A 15,215-nucleotide genomic window follows, 5' to 3' on the forward strand; every position below is an offset into this window, starting at 1 on the left:
TGGTGGTAGGAGAGCGCCGGAGTGTATCCCTGGAGAATATTTGCTGCAGGACAGACGCTGCTGCGGACATGCCGGAGACCAAGGGTGAGTGCAGCAGACGCTGCTATATCCCTTTTATACATATGGGATCATATGAGATCATGTACTTATAGTAGTATTTCTCCACAGAAGATATGGAGAACAGGAATGAGGAGATAGGGGTAAGTGCGCAGTGCGCAGAGTACTCAAATATACGCCTGCACACACTGAGCCGTTCTTGTCCTTATTCTTACATTTAGGATAAAGAGGCCAGTCAAGCTCCCCTCCCTCAGACTAAAAGGTCTGGCAAGTCATTGACTAAATCTAAGAGGTGCTCTCTATGTAACGCAAAACTTTCAGAAGCATACAAAAAGGATCTGTGCAGCTCTTGTATTAAGAAAATTGTCAGAGAAGAACAACCATCAATGTTGTCCGAAATGAGGAATATAATCCGGGAGGAGGTCCAGAATTCCTTAGCTTCAATGTCACAACGGGAAGTGTACAGTCCGGGCCCGGCTCGTAAAAGACCAAGGAAAGATCCAGAACAGGAGGTTCAGGATGGTTCGTCGGAGGCGGAATCAGAATATAGAGGTTCTGATCAAGAAGAAGGAGAACTGCCAGTAGAAGAACAAGAAGGGAAGAGGTACTACTTTCCAGTTGAAGAAACAGAAGAACTGGTCCAGGCGGTCAGACGTACTATGCAGGTGAAAGAAGATCCACAGCCGAGATCTAGACAAGATCAGATGTTCGGAGGGCTCACATATCAGGAACGGACGGTGTTCCCGGTGAGTGAACACATACGTAAGATGATCTCGCAAGAATGGAAAGATGCGGAACGAAGATTGGTGATGTCCAGAGAGTTTAAAAACCGTCTTCCGTTTGATTCAGAAGAGATCAAGACATGGGAAGAGATTCCGAAGGTAGATGTCCCTTTAGCCAAGGTGGCAAAGAAAACATTAATACCTTTCGAAGATTCATCTAGTCTTAAGGATGCAATGGATCGCAAGGCGGATATCCTTTTACGTCGAGCCTGGGAGACTTCAGCAGCTTTAATAAAAACCAACATCGCAGCTACATCTGTAGCGAGATCCATGTTCCTGTGGATGGAACAGCTGGAAGAACATTTAATTAATAAGACTTCACGGGCGGATATAATTGCTTCTCTGCCTATCATTAAGTCAGCCACGGCCTTTATGGCAGATACATCAGCTGAATCTGTGAGATTTGCGGCTAGAAATAGCTCCTTGTCCAATGCAACACGAAGGGCTATTTGGCTTAGATCTTGGTCGGGGGATAATGCATCCAAAAATAAATTATGCGCCATTCCATTTTCAGGTTCCAGAATATTTGGTCAGGCTTTAGATGACATCCTAGAGTCAGCAGCTGATAGTAAAAGAGGGTTTCCCGAGGATAAACCCAAGAAGTTTCAGCCTTTTCGGAGGAGGCCTCTCCCCCCTCCCCCTCCCCCCCGCAGATTTCCAGAGTATAGAGAACAATGGAGATCAGGTAGAGGATCTTTTAGGAGTTCCTACGCTCAGAATAGAAGGGGTAGGAATTCCTTGTTCGGTTCTGGCTATAGACCAAGGAAGCAATGACGCCATAAGGATAGGCGGGAGATTAAGTTTCTTCCTCAAACAATGGAGTCAGATCTCAGACAACGATTATGTCCTCAAGATAATCTCAGAGGGTTACAGAATAGAGTTAACATCCCGCGTACCTCAAAGGTGTATCTTACCAACAATGTTAGTCAAAGATTCCCCTATGTTTCTAGACCTACAAAAACTGTTCGACTCCGGGGTTATAGTTCGGGTTCCTACTCCAGAAATAGGTGCAGGTCACTATTCCTCTCTTTTTTCTATTCCAAAACCGTCAGGGGAATCCCGTACAATAATAAATTTAAAACCTCTAAACGTTTTCGTCAAATACAAACGGTTCAGAATGGAGTCGATCAGGTCCATCATTCATCTTATAAACAAAGATTCGGTAATGTGCACTCTCGATCTGAAGAGTGCGTATTATCAGGTCCCGATACATCTCTCTTCTCAGGAGCTTCTGAGATTCTCAGTAAGTCTTTCGGACATGACCTGCCACTTCCAATTTCAATGCCTCCCTTTCGGTCTAGCATCCGCCCCAAGAATTTTCACCAAATTGGTAGCAGAGGTGGTGGCTTTCTTAAGAAACCAAGGAATAATAATAATTCCATACTTGGACGATTTTCTGGTTGTGGCACGATCAAGGGCCATTCTGCTACAACACAGAGATCGGGTCATAGCAGTATTAGAGGAAATAGGATGGGTGGTCAACAGGAAAAAGTCACATTTAAAGCCAGAATCCCAGAAGATATTTCTAGGAGTACTCTTGGATTCTACAACCAGGCAGTCCTTCTTACCAAAGGACAAACGAACCTCATTAAAAAAGATGATCTTAGAATTCCAAAGAAGTCCAGTGACGATAAGAGCAGCTATGAAAATCTTGGGGAAGATGACAGCATGCATTCCGTGTGTCAGATGGGCTCAGGCTCACACAAGGCCTTTACAAGAACAGATACTCATGGTATGGGATCGACGTCGTTCCACATTAGACAAGAGGCTAGAGCTATCAATGAAGACAAGAAGATCACTACGATGGTGGATCCAGGACTACAATCTAAAAAAGGGCATCCCTTGGATATCAACCCCTTGTGTGATAATCACCACAGATGCAAGTCAGTGGGGATGGGGAGCGCACCTGGAAGGAAAATTCTTTCAGGACAAGTGGCCCGAGGAGATCAGTCAGATGTCGTCAAATTACAGAGAATTATACGCAGTCTGGGAAGCTCTCAGAAGAAACCGTTCACGCCTAAAGGACAAACATGTAAAAATCCTATCCGACAATGTAACAGCGGTATCCTTTTTGAGGCATCAGGGAGGTTCCAAACACAAAGCGCTTCAAGGTCTAGCGCAGAGAATATTTGCCTGGGCAGAAGACGTTGTCTTATCTATAACAGCAGTGCATCTGGAAGGGTCACAGAACATACTAGCCGACTATCTAAGCAGAAAGAAAGTTTCTCCAACCGAATGGGAACTAAGTCAAGAAATGTTCCAAATTCTTTGCCACCGTTGGGGAACGCCCAGGATAGATTTATTCGCCACAAAGAAAAATTCAAAGGTTCCCAGATTTTATTCCCTCAACCCTCTAGACATGCCGGAAGCAGTCGACGCCTTAAGTCAAGCATGGAGCGAACCTCTGTCTTACGCATTTCCACCAATAGCACTAATTCCAGTAGTGCTCAGGAAGATTCAGGAAGACCAGGCAACAGTGCTGACGATTGTACCATTCTGGCCAAAGAGAAGTTGGTTCCCATTGTTGGGGGCCATGGCAACGGAAGACCCTATCATACTCCCGTTATGGAAGGATATAATTCATCAAGGGCCTGTTTTACACCAAAACCCGGAGAGACTGCATCTGTCAGCATGGATCCTGAGAGGGACATCTTGAAATCCAGAGGTCTTTCAGATGAAGTAATTACAACCATCCAGGCTAGTAGGAAGCCTGTCACCTCTGCCATCTACCTCAAAATCTGGAAAAAATTTTGTATGGGAAGTGGCGGGTCAGCTGTGATTCCGGGGGTCTTAGATGTTCCTAGAGTCTTAAAATTCTTACAGGCAGGCTTTGACTTGGGGCTCAGGCCAGCTACAATTAAAGTCCAGATCTCGGCCCTTAGTACTTTTCTGGATTATCCATTAGCTTCCCACCCCTGGATAATCAGATTTGTGAGGGCTATCCAAAGATTACGGCCTACCTTGAGACAGCTAGCTCCCACATGGGACTTAAATTTAGTCCTTAGGTCTCTTTGTAAAGATCCCTATTCTCTAGAGGAGAACATGCCTATTTCAGTTCGTACCTGGAAGACGGCCTTCCTAGTAGCGATTACAACAGCTAAACGCGTAGGGGAGATTCAGGCTCTATCAATTAAGGATCCATATCTTCAAGTCAGAGAGGATCATATAATCCTAAAATTAGACCCAGCTTTTATTCCAAAAATAGCTTCAGCAAAAAATCGAGATCAGGAAATAATTTTACCTTCCTTTTGTGAGAACCCTTCTAATGAAAAAGAACAGGCTTTACACTCCCTGGATGTTAGGCAGGCAGTATTAAACTATCTAGAGGCCACTAGCTCCTGGAGGAAGGATTCTAATCTTTTTATCCTATTTGGAGGTAAGAATAAAGGTAAAAAAGCTTCCAAGGCGTCTATAGCTAGATGGATTACTACTATAATTTCAAAAGCCTACGCATCAGAAGGGATAGCGTGCCCAACAGGGATTAAAGCTCTCTCTACTAGGGCTGTTTCAACATCATGGGCTGAGCGAGCAGGAGCGTCACTAGATCAGATTTGCAAGGCAGCAACTTGGGCCAGAGTAAACACGTTCTGTAAGCACTATAAGCTAGATGTAGTAGCAGCTCAGCAGACGTCTTATGGGAGGAAAGTTCTTCAAGCAGTTGTCCCACCCTAAACGTAGTTTTCTTTGGTATTCTCCAATGTGCTGTCAGGGGGACGTCCTGGAAAATGGGTATTATTACCTACCGATAATTCGGTTTCCAGGAGTCCATCCTGACAGCACCGTTATTTCCCCCCCTATGCATGCCAGTTCATATGCTGTAATATGTTTGGTCAAATAAAGTTTTCAAAAGTATATCTATCCATGGTGTGGTACTTGTCAAAACACTGAGGGAAAGGGGGTGGAGTGGGACCTTTTAACCTCTCGTGTTGTGTTTCCTGTCCCTGCAAGGAGGAGGAGGACGTCCTCCAATGTGCTGTCAGGATGGACTCCTGGAAACCGAATTATCGGTAGGTAATAATACCCATTTTTTTAATTTTATTATTTTTCCCTAACTAAGGGGGTGATGAAGGGGGGTTTGATTTACTTTTATAGCGTTTTTTATATCGGATTTTTATGATTGGCAGCCGTCACACACTAAAAGACGCTTTTTTTATAGCAAAAAAGTTTTTGTGTCTCCACATTTTGAGACCTATAATTTTTCCATATTTTGGTCCACAGAGTCATGTGAGGTCTTGTTTTTTGCGGGACGAGTTGACGTTTTTATTGGTAACATTTTTGGACACGTGACAGTTTTTGATCACTTTTTATTCCGATTTTTGTGAGGCAGAATGACCAAAAACCAGCTATTCATGAATTTCTTTTGGGGGAGGCGTTTATACCGTTCCGCGTTTGGTAAAATTGATAAAGCAGTTTTATTCTTCGGGTCAGTACGATTACAGCGACACCTCATTTATATAATTTTTTTATGTTTTGGCGCTTTTATACGATAAAAGTTATTTTATAGAAAAAATAATTATTTTGTAATCGCTTTATTCTCAGGACTATAACTTTTTTATTTTTTTGCTTATTATGCTTTGTCGCGGCTCGTTTTTTGCGGGACAAGATGACGTTTTCAGTGGTATCATGGTTATTTACATCCGTCTTTTTGATCACGTGTTATTCCACTTTTTGTTCGGCGGTATGATAATAAAGCGTTGTTTTTTGGCTCGTTTTTTTTTTTTCTCTTACGGTGTTCACTGAAGGGGTTAACTAGTGGGCCAGTTTTATAGGTCGAGTTGATACTAAATATGTGTACTTTTATTGTTTTTTTTTTTTAGATAAAGAAATGTATTTATGGGAATAATATTTTTTTTTAATTTATTTATTTAGTAATTTTTATTTTTTTTTACACATGTGGAATTTTTTTTTTACTTTTTTACTTTGTCCCAGGGGAGGACATCACAGATCGCCGATCTTACAGTTTGCACAGCACTCTGTAAGATCGGCGATCTCACTCATCGCTGCAGGCTTACAGAGCTGCAGCTGCAGCCTGATCCTGACCCGGAAGTACTCCCTGCAGGACCCGGATGCAGCCCTGCGGCCATTTTGGATCCGGGGACTGCAGGGAGAAGACGCTCAGTACAAGGTGAGTACATCACCTTGTACCGATCGTCTCAGGGAAGCACGCAGGGAGTCCCCTCCCTGCGCGATGCTTCCCTGTACCGCCGGCACACCGCGATCATGTTTGATCGCGGTGTGCCGGGGGTTAATGTGCCAGGAGCGGTCCGTGACCACTCCTGGCACATAATGCCGGATGTCAGCTGCGATAGTCAGCTGACACCCGGCCGCGATCGCGGCCGATCGCTATGACGTACTATCCCGTCGGTGGGAATTAAAGCCCACCCCACCTCGACGGGATAGTACGTCATATGGGATTAAGGGGTTAATGTACAACCAGAAGCCTGCGCCAAACTAACTGCTGTGCAAAATGATGGCCCGCCCAAGCAACCAAGACGTCGGGAGGAATCCCCCCACGCCGATGCCCATGCACCACCACGCCGATCCCCATGCACCACGCCGATCCCCATGCACCACCCCGATGCCCATGCACCACGCCGATCCCCATGCACCATGCCGATCCCCATGCACCACGCCGATCCCCATGCACCACGCCGATACCCATGCACCACGCCGATCCCCATGCACCACGCCGATCCCCATGCACCATGCCGATACCCATGCACGTCTCTCAGCCAGCACCTACCTTTGCAGTTCTTCATGATGTCATGGCGGCTGCGCTGGTGTCGTAGCATGGCCGAGCGGGAATAGAAGGCTCTGCCGCAGACGAAGCAGATGTACGGCCGCTCCCCGGTGTGTGTCCGGATGTGGATGACCAGGCTCGCCCTCTGGGAGAAGCCTCGCCAGCACAGCTTGCACTTAAAGGGCTGCTCTCCCGTGTGCGTCCTCTGGTGCCTCACCAAGAAGTAGTTGCAGTTGAAGTCGCGGCCGCAGTCCTGGCACGTGTAGCGGCCGTCGTTCACGTGACTCGCCAGATGCTTCCTCAGCTCGCTCAGGCCCCGGAACTTGGCGGTGCAGAGGCCACACTTCTGGACCAGCTCCGAGGTGTCGGTGAGGACGCGGCTCACGCTGGGCACCTTCATGTTCTCGTTCAGGCAGCGCGACTTCTGGTGGCGGAGGAGGGTGGAGCGGTAGCTGAAGCTCTTGCCGCATTCAATGCAGGGGAAGGGCTGCCCTCCGGCGTGCATCCTCTGGTGCTCCGCGAACAGCAGCGCAGACCGGAAGGTCTTACCGCAGTCCGGGCAGATGATGCCGCCATCGTCCTTCGGCTCCTGACTCTCCACCTTCCACGGACCTTTGTTACCCGGTGAAGGCGGCTTCCACTCACCGCCCCGAGGGTCTCCGGACACTTCTTCAGGCTTTATTAGACGTTCCGCCCCTGCACGATAAACCACTAAATCACTGATCAGTCGTCTCTAGTCCTCCACTCACCTCCAGAGCTGCACTCACTATTGTACTGTCACATCGTGTGTCATCCCCCAGTCACCTCCAGAGCTGCAGTCACTATTCTACTGTCACATCGTATCTTATCCTCCAGTCACCTCCAGAGCTGCACTCACTATTCTACTGTCACATCGTATCTTATCCTCCAGTCACCTCCAGAGCTGCACTCACTATTCTACTGTCACATCGTGTGTCATCCTCCAGTCACCTCCAGAGCTGCACTCACTATTCTGCTGCTACATCGTTTCTTGTCCTCCAGTCACCTCCAGAGCTGCACTCACTATTCTGTCACATTGTGTGTCATCCTCCACTCACCTCCAGAGCTGCAGTCACTATTGTACTGTTACATTGTGTCTTATCCCCCAGTCACCTCCAGAGCTGCACTCACTATTCTACTGTCACATCGTATCTTATCCTCCAGTCACCTCCAGAGCTGCACTCACTATTCTGCTGTCACATCGTGTCTTATCCTCCAGTCACCTCCAGAGCTGCACTCACTATTCTGTCACATTGTGTCTTATCCCCCAGTCACCTCCAGAGCTGCACTCACTATTGTACTGTCACAGTGTCTTATCCTCCAGTCACCTCCAGAGCTGCACTCACTATTCTACTGTCACATCGTGTGTCATCCTCCAGTCACCTCCAGAGCTGCACTCACTATTCTACTGTCACATCGTGTGTCATCCTCCAGTCACCTCCAGAGCTGCACTCACTATTCTGCTGCTACATCGTTTCTTGTCCTCCAGTCACCTCCAGAGCTGCACTCACTATTCTGTCACATCGTGTGTCATCCTCCACTCACCTCCAGAGCTGCACTCACTATTCTACTGTTACATCGTGTCTTATCATCCAGTCACCTCCAGAGCTGCGCTCATTATTCCACTGTTACATCGTGTCTTATCCTCCAGTCACCTCCAGAGCTGCAGTCACTATTCTACTGTTACATCGTGTCTTATCCTCCAGTCACCTCCAGAGCTGCAGTCACTATTCTGCTGTTACACTATAATATGGCATTAGATCCAGTGTTTGGACACTGCGGACGCCGTACAACTTACCACCATCTTCCTCACTGCCGGGGCCGCTGCCATCTTGATCTTCTCCCAGCAGATTTCCTTGCAGGTTCCCGGAGCCGATCTGCTCCTTTATCCACGGTGGAGTCTTCTCCTCGGAGACGGAGCCGTCACTCCCCGACCTCTTCATCCCCAAATCGTCACTGTGCGGCTGCTGCTGAAATCTCTCAGCTGAGGACAAAAAGTGAGAAATCAGAATCAGGACCTCCATTCTCATAAGTGACGGGTCAGATACAGAAAGATGGAGCAGATAAGTGACGGGTCTCAGCGTCATGTATATCACGTCTTTTCTCGTAGCGATTTTTGTTGCATGAAATAATGGCGACTATTCTTGGAGTTCTCTCATAGACGTAGGCCAGCTACAGCCGCTCCTGGCCACTGCCGCCATTAGCCTCATAGACACAGCTTTACTCAATGCAGAGGTGTTACAGTTCACAGGGAGGATACCTTTATCATCCCCACCCCTCACACCAATTTGTCATGATCCGGGGTTGATTGGTTGCTCCTGGTTCTTTCTGAAGGGGATTTATCTATATCCCACTTCCCAGTTCCGGTTTGGAACCTGCAGCTCTCTGGCGCCTCCCTTACCCTAAGGTTAGACCGGATACTGCACCTAGGATAATTAGTCACCAGAAAGTCTGCCTGCTATGTACTGGCTAATGGGCACACTGCAGGGAGGGCGATATAACTACTCCCACTCAGGTGGGAACAATAATTATCAACGTAGCCAGTCGCTAGAAAGCCTCCTCAACGCACAGGACAAATCCCTCTGCCACCAGCTCTGATTTCTTAATTATTAAAGGGGCCGGAGCCAACCCAGAATAGTAGCGTAATTCACTTCAGAGGACGTAATAGTTTGTTATAGAGCAAGGAGAGAAAAAGCTAATAATTTAATATATTTTACTCCAAATAAAGGTAGGCAGTGTTTACAGAAGTATAAAAAGATATTACAAAGAAGACAAATATCATTTGTACAGTACAATTACAAATAAGATGGGTTTAAAGAACACTTACATTTTGTTCAGATCATTTCATCTCCTGGCTGCCCATGTGCTCACGGGGACACATCAAGATGCATATCACACATCTGTATAGCAGCTAGACCCCCGGACAAAAGACTGTCTCACAACTCAGCAGGGTTGAGATGCCCTTTGTTCGTGATGTCACTGAGTGGGCCGAGTTATGAAATGCACTCCTCTTTTCTCAGAGTTATGACAAACCATTTTTATTCATAGCTCGCTGTATGAACCTCGTATGCGAACAACACCATGATCAGGATGTGCACCACCTCGGGGGGATGTTTTTAAGTGTGAACTCGGCGAAGTTAAACGACCCGCTTACGGAGAAACCCGCTCATTGCACTCGTCGGGTTTAGCTTCTAGCGATTTCAGGGAGTTATAGATCTCTCGTTGGACATCCGGAATATATAATCCTTATACCTCTAGCCCTGATAGCCTCAAGGTTATATTGGCACCTATGTGCACACGTTTCGGATTTCGCTGCGGATCCACAGCGGATCTGCAGCAACTTTCCATGCGTTTACACTACAATGTAAACCTATGGAAACCGCAATCTGCAGTGCCCATACTGCAGAAAAAAAATGCGCAGAAACGCTGTGGGTTACAATCCGCAGCATGTCAATTCTTTGTGTGGATTTCGCTGCGGTTTACACCTGCTCCACAATAGGAATCCACATGTGTAAAACCGCAGGTGGAATCTGCACAAAATCCGCTTAAAAAAACACGGTAAATCCGCAGGTAAAACGCAGTGCCTCTTACCTGCAGATTTCTCAAAACCGCTGCGGAAAAATCCGCAGAGCTCCAAAATACGTGTGCACATACCCTAAAAGAACAATAGAGTCCCATGCTTTCTATACCAGTTTTAGCCAGTATCAGGTGGGAGGGGGGATGAGGGGTTTAAGGAGACCTGCTTTCGCAGCTCAAAACCATAAAAATTCTTCAAGGGAGGGGAAATGAGGGGTTTAGAATTCAGCACAGGAAACTGCAGCTGAGAGCTCTGTATGTGTAATTGAAGTAATCAGAACTTCTTCCTATTTCCTGACAAGAGGCTGCTGTGATCACAGGACTTCATCGTCCAGCCAGCTCCTTCTGCACACACTGTCTGCCATCGTTTGAGAAAGACAATCATCTTCTCTCTCACAGTCTACTAATCACTTAGCAGGGAGGAAGCAAAGGGCTGCAGTGACCTGACGCCAGCCACCGGCCTCCACGGCTCACCCTGACATGTCACCACCATCTGGAGCTGTTGAGAAACATTATGATTTTAACATTACCTGTGTCCTTGTCCTTCTCCTTCTTCACCTCCGTCATCCTGTCTGCCAATTCCGCCTGCTCCTTCCTCTTCTCCTCATCATCTTCGGAGGAGGACGAGGTCAAAGGCTCTTTGAGGTCATCGGATGAGACATCCATGATCTTCAGCTTGATGAAATCCTCGTCGTCCTCCTCGGTTGAGTTGGAACCTGCAGCAGGAGGAGATTATCATGTATTACGCTCCAGACACCTGTGCACATAGCATGAGACGTAGTGACGGGCGGCACCTTCACGGGACAGCGGCTCTCGGTGACTTCGCTCGTGGGCGACCAGGTCAGATTTGGAGCAGAACCTTCGCTCGCAGGAGGAGCAGGTGTAGGGGTGCTGGCCGGCGTGTGTGCGGAGGTGGATGATGAGGCTGCTTTTCTGGGAGAAGCCCTTGGTGCACACGTCGCACTGGTACGGCTGCTCCCCGGTGTGCACGCTCTGGTGGCGGAGGAGGACGGCGCTGCTCTTGAAGCTCTTGCCGCACTGTGGACAGGTGAAGGGGCGCTCGGCACTGTGCGTCCTCTGGTGCCGCGCCAAGGACAGGTTACTGTTGAATGTGCGACTGCACTGGCAGCACATGTAGCGCTCCTCCTCGCCGCCATGGCTCTTCAGGTGTCTCCGCAGCTCGCTAGCGCTCCTGCATGTCTCCTGGCAGACACTGCACTTGTGGGTCGAGGGGGCATTAGCAGGCGCAGCTCTGGAGGGCAACGTGCTGCTCAGCTTACAGCGCGATCTCTGATGACGATTCAGGCCGGAGCGTTGACTGAATCTCCTCCCACAGTCCAAGCAGCACAACGCGCCACCCGCCGCCTCCATCCTGCCAAGACGGGCGGTCACAGGCGGGGACCCAGCGGCCGGCACACCTGTGGAGAAGTAGGAAGCAGTGAGAGACTATACAGAGCGCGAGCACCGCCATGAGCCATGACAGGGGTCACATGACCACAGAGACAGCCAAGAAGTAATACAGAGCGCGAGCGCCGCCATGACCGGCGTCACATGACCACAGCGACAGAGAGGAAGTAATACAGAGCGCGAGCACCGCCATGAGCCATGACAGGGGTCACATGACCACAGAGACAGCCAGGAAGTAATACAGAGCGCGAGCGCCGCCATGACCGGCGTCACATGACCACAGCGACAGAGAGGAAGTAATACAGAGCGCGAGCACCGCCATGACAGGCGTCACATGACCACAGCGACAGAGAGGAAGTAATACAGAGCGCGAGCACCGCCATGACAGGCGTCACATGATCACAGCGACAGAGAGGAAGTAATACAGAGCGCGAGCACCACCATGACAGGCGTCACATGACCACAGCAACAGAGAGGAAGTAATACAGAGCGCGAGCACTGCCATGACAGGCGTCACATGATCACAGCGGCAGGCAGTAATACAGAGCGTGAGCACCGCCATGACAGGCGTCACATGACCACAGCGACAGAGAGGAAGTAATACAGAGCGCGAGCACCGCCATGACCGGCGTCACATGACCACAGCGACAGAGAGGAAGTAATACAGAGCGCGAGCACCACCATGACAGGCGTCACATGACCACAGCAACAGAGAGGAAGTAATACAGAGCGCGAGCACCGCCATGAGCCATGACAGGGGTCACATGACCACAGAGACAGCCAGGAAGTAATACAGAGCGCGAGCGCCGCCATGACCGGCGTCACATGACCACAGCGACAGAGAGGAAGTAATACAGAGCGCGAGCACCGCCATGACAGGCGTCACATGATCACAGCGACAGAGAGGAAGTAATACAGAGCGCGAGCACCGCCATGACAGGCGTCACATGACCACAGCGACAGAGAGGAAGTAATACAGAGCGCGAGCACCGCCATGACAGGGGTCACATGACCACAGCGACAGACAGGAAGTAATACAGAGCACGAGCACCGCCATGACAGGGGTCACATGACCACAGCAACAGAGAGGAAGTAATACAGAGCGCGAGCACCGCCATGACAGGCGTCACATGATCACAGCGGCAGGCAGTAATACAGAGCGTGAGCACCGCCATGACAGGCGTCACATGACCACAGCGACAGAGAGGAAGTAATACAGAGCGCGAGCACCGCCATGACCGGCGTCACATGACCACAGCGACAGAGAGGAAGTAATACAGAGCGCGAGCGCCGCCATGACAGGCGTCACATGACCACAGCGACAGACAGGAAGTAATACAGAGCGCGAGAACCGCCATGACAGGCGTCACATGATCACAGCGGCAGGCAGTAATACAGAGCGTGAGCACCGCCATGAGCCATGACGGGTCACATGACCACAGCGACAGACAGGAAGTAATACAGAGCGCGAGCACCGCCATGACAGGCGTCACATGATCACAGCAACAGAGAGGAAGTAATACAGAGCTCGAGCGCCGCCATGACAGGCGTCACATGATCACAGCGGCAGGCAGTAATACAGAGCGCGAGCACCGCCATGACAGGCGTCACATGATCACAGCGGCAGGCAGTAATACAGAGCGTGAGCACCGCCATGAGCCATGACAGGGGTCACATGACCACAGCGACAGACAGGAAGTAATACAGAGCGCGAGCACCGCCATGACAGGCGTCACATGACCACAGCGACAGACAGGAAGTAATACAGAGCGTGAGCACCACCATGACAGGGGTCACATGACCACAGCGACAGACAGGAAGTAATACAGAGCGTGAGCACCGCATTGACAGGTGTCACATGACCACAGCGACAGAGAGGAAGTAATACAGAGCGTGAGCACCACCATGACAGGGGTCACATGACCACAACGACAGACAGGAAGTAATACAGAGCGCGAGCACCGCCATGACAGGCGTCACATGACCACAGCGACAGAGAGGAAGTAATACAGAGTGCAAGCACCGCCATGACAGGCGTCACATGACCACAGCGACAGGGAGGAAGTAATACAGAGCGTGAGCACCGCCATGACAGGTGTCACATGACCACAGCGACAGAGAGTAAGTAATACAGAGCGCAAGCACCGCCATGACAGGCGTCACATGACCACAGTGACAGACAGGAAGTAATACAGATCGCGAGTACCGCCATGACAGGGGTCACATGACCACAGCGACAGACAGGAAGTAATACAGAGCGCGAACACCGCCATGACAGGGGTCACATGACCACAGCGACAGAGAGGAAGTAATACAGAGCGCAAGCACCGCCATGACAGGGGTCACATGACCACAGCGACAGAGAGGAAGTAATACAGAGCGCGAGCACCGCCATGACAGGCGTCACATGACCACAGCGACGGAGAGGAAGTAATACAGAGCGCGAGCACCCCCATGACAGGCGTCACATGACCACAGCGACAGAGAGGAAGTAATACAGAGCGCGAGCACCGCCATGACAGGCGTCACATGACCACTGCGACAGAGAGGAAGTAATACAGAGCGCGTGCACCGCCATGACAGGGGTCACATGACCACAGCGACAGACAGGAAGTAATACAGAGCGCGAGCACCGCCATGACAGGCGTCACATGACCACAGCGACAGAGAGGAAGTAATACAGAGCGCGAGCACCGCCATGACAGGGGTCACATGACCACAGCGACAGAGAGGAAGTAATACAGAGCGCGAGCACCGCCATGACAGGCGTCACATGACCACAGCGACGGAGAGGAAGTAATACAGAGCGCGAGCACCCCCATGACAGGCGTCACATGACCACAGCGACAGAGAGGAAGTAATACAGAGCGCGAGCACCGCCATGACAGGCGTCACATGACCACTGCGACAGAGAGGAAGTAATACAGAGCGCGTGCACCGCCATGACAGGGGTCACATGACCACAGCGACAGACAGGAAGTAATACAGAGCGCGTGCACCGCCATGACAGGCGTCACATGACCACAGCGACAGACAGGAAGTAATACAGAGCGCGAGCACCGCCATGACAGGCGTCACATGACCACAGCGACGGAGAGGAAGTAATACAGAGCGCGAGCACCCCCATGACAGGCGTCACATGACCACAGCGACAGAGAGGAAGTAATACAGAGCGCGAGCACCGCCATGACAGGCGTCACATGACCACTGCGACAGAGAGGAAGTAATACAGAGCGCAAGCACCGCCATGACAGGCGTCACATGACCACAGCGACAGACAGGAAGTAATACAGAGCGCGAGCACCGCCATGACAGGCGTCACATGACCACAGCGACAGAGAGGAAGTAATACAGAGCGCGAGCACCGCCATGACAGGCGTCACATGACCACAGCGACAGACAGGAAGTAATACAGAGCGCGAGCACCGCCATGACAGGGGTCACATGACCACAGCGACAGACAAGAAGTAATACAGAGCGCGAGCACCGCCATGACAGGGGTCACATGACCACAGCGACAGAGAGGAAGTAATACAGAGGGCGAGCACCGCCATGACGGGCGTTACATGACCACAGCGACAGACAGGAAGTAATACAGAGCGCGAGCACCGCCAAGACAGGGGTCACATGACCAC

The 15,215-nt window shown here is 50.1% G+C and overlaps 1 protein-coding gene across 1 annotated transcript in view; it reads right to left on the reverse strand.

Moving 5' to 3' along the window:
• LOC138671429 (zinc finger protein 11-like) overlaps positions 1-15,215 on the reverse strand; it is a 36,679-nt gene that overhangs the window by 6,243 nt on the left and 15,221 nt on the right. Inside the window, exons 2-5 of the mRNA XM_069759595.1 lie at positions 10,968-11,591; positions 10,704-10,889; positions 8,396-8,581; positions 6,583-7,275 (exon numbers count right to left, since the gene is read on the reverse strand). Coding sequence (XP_069615696.1) covers positions 6,583-7,275; positions 8,396-8,581; positions 10,704-10,889; positions 10,968-11,544 — 1,642 coding nt within the window. The 5' untranslated portion in view covers positions 11,545-11,591. The remainder of the gene's footprint in view (positions 1-6,582; positions 7,276-8,395; positions 8,582-10,703; positions 10,890-10,967; positions 11,592-15,215) is intronic.

The sequence above is a fragment of the Ranitomeya imitator genome, chromosome 3 (assembly GCF_032444005.1).
Source record: "Ranitomeya imitator isolate aRanImi1 chromosome 3, aRanImi1.pri, whole genome shotgun sequence".
Taxonomy (NCBI): domain Eukaryota; kingdom Metazoa; phylum Chordata; class Amphibia; order Anura; family Dendrobatidae; genus Ranitomeya; species Ranitomeya imitator.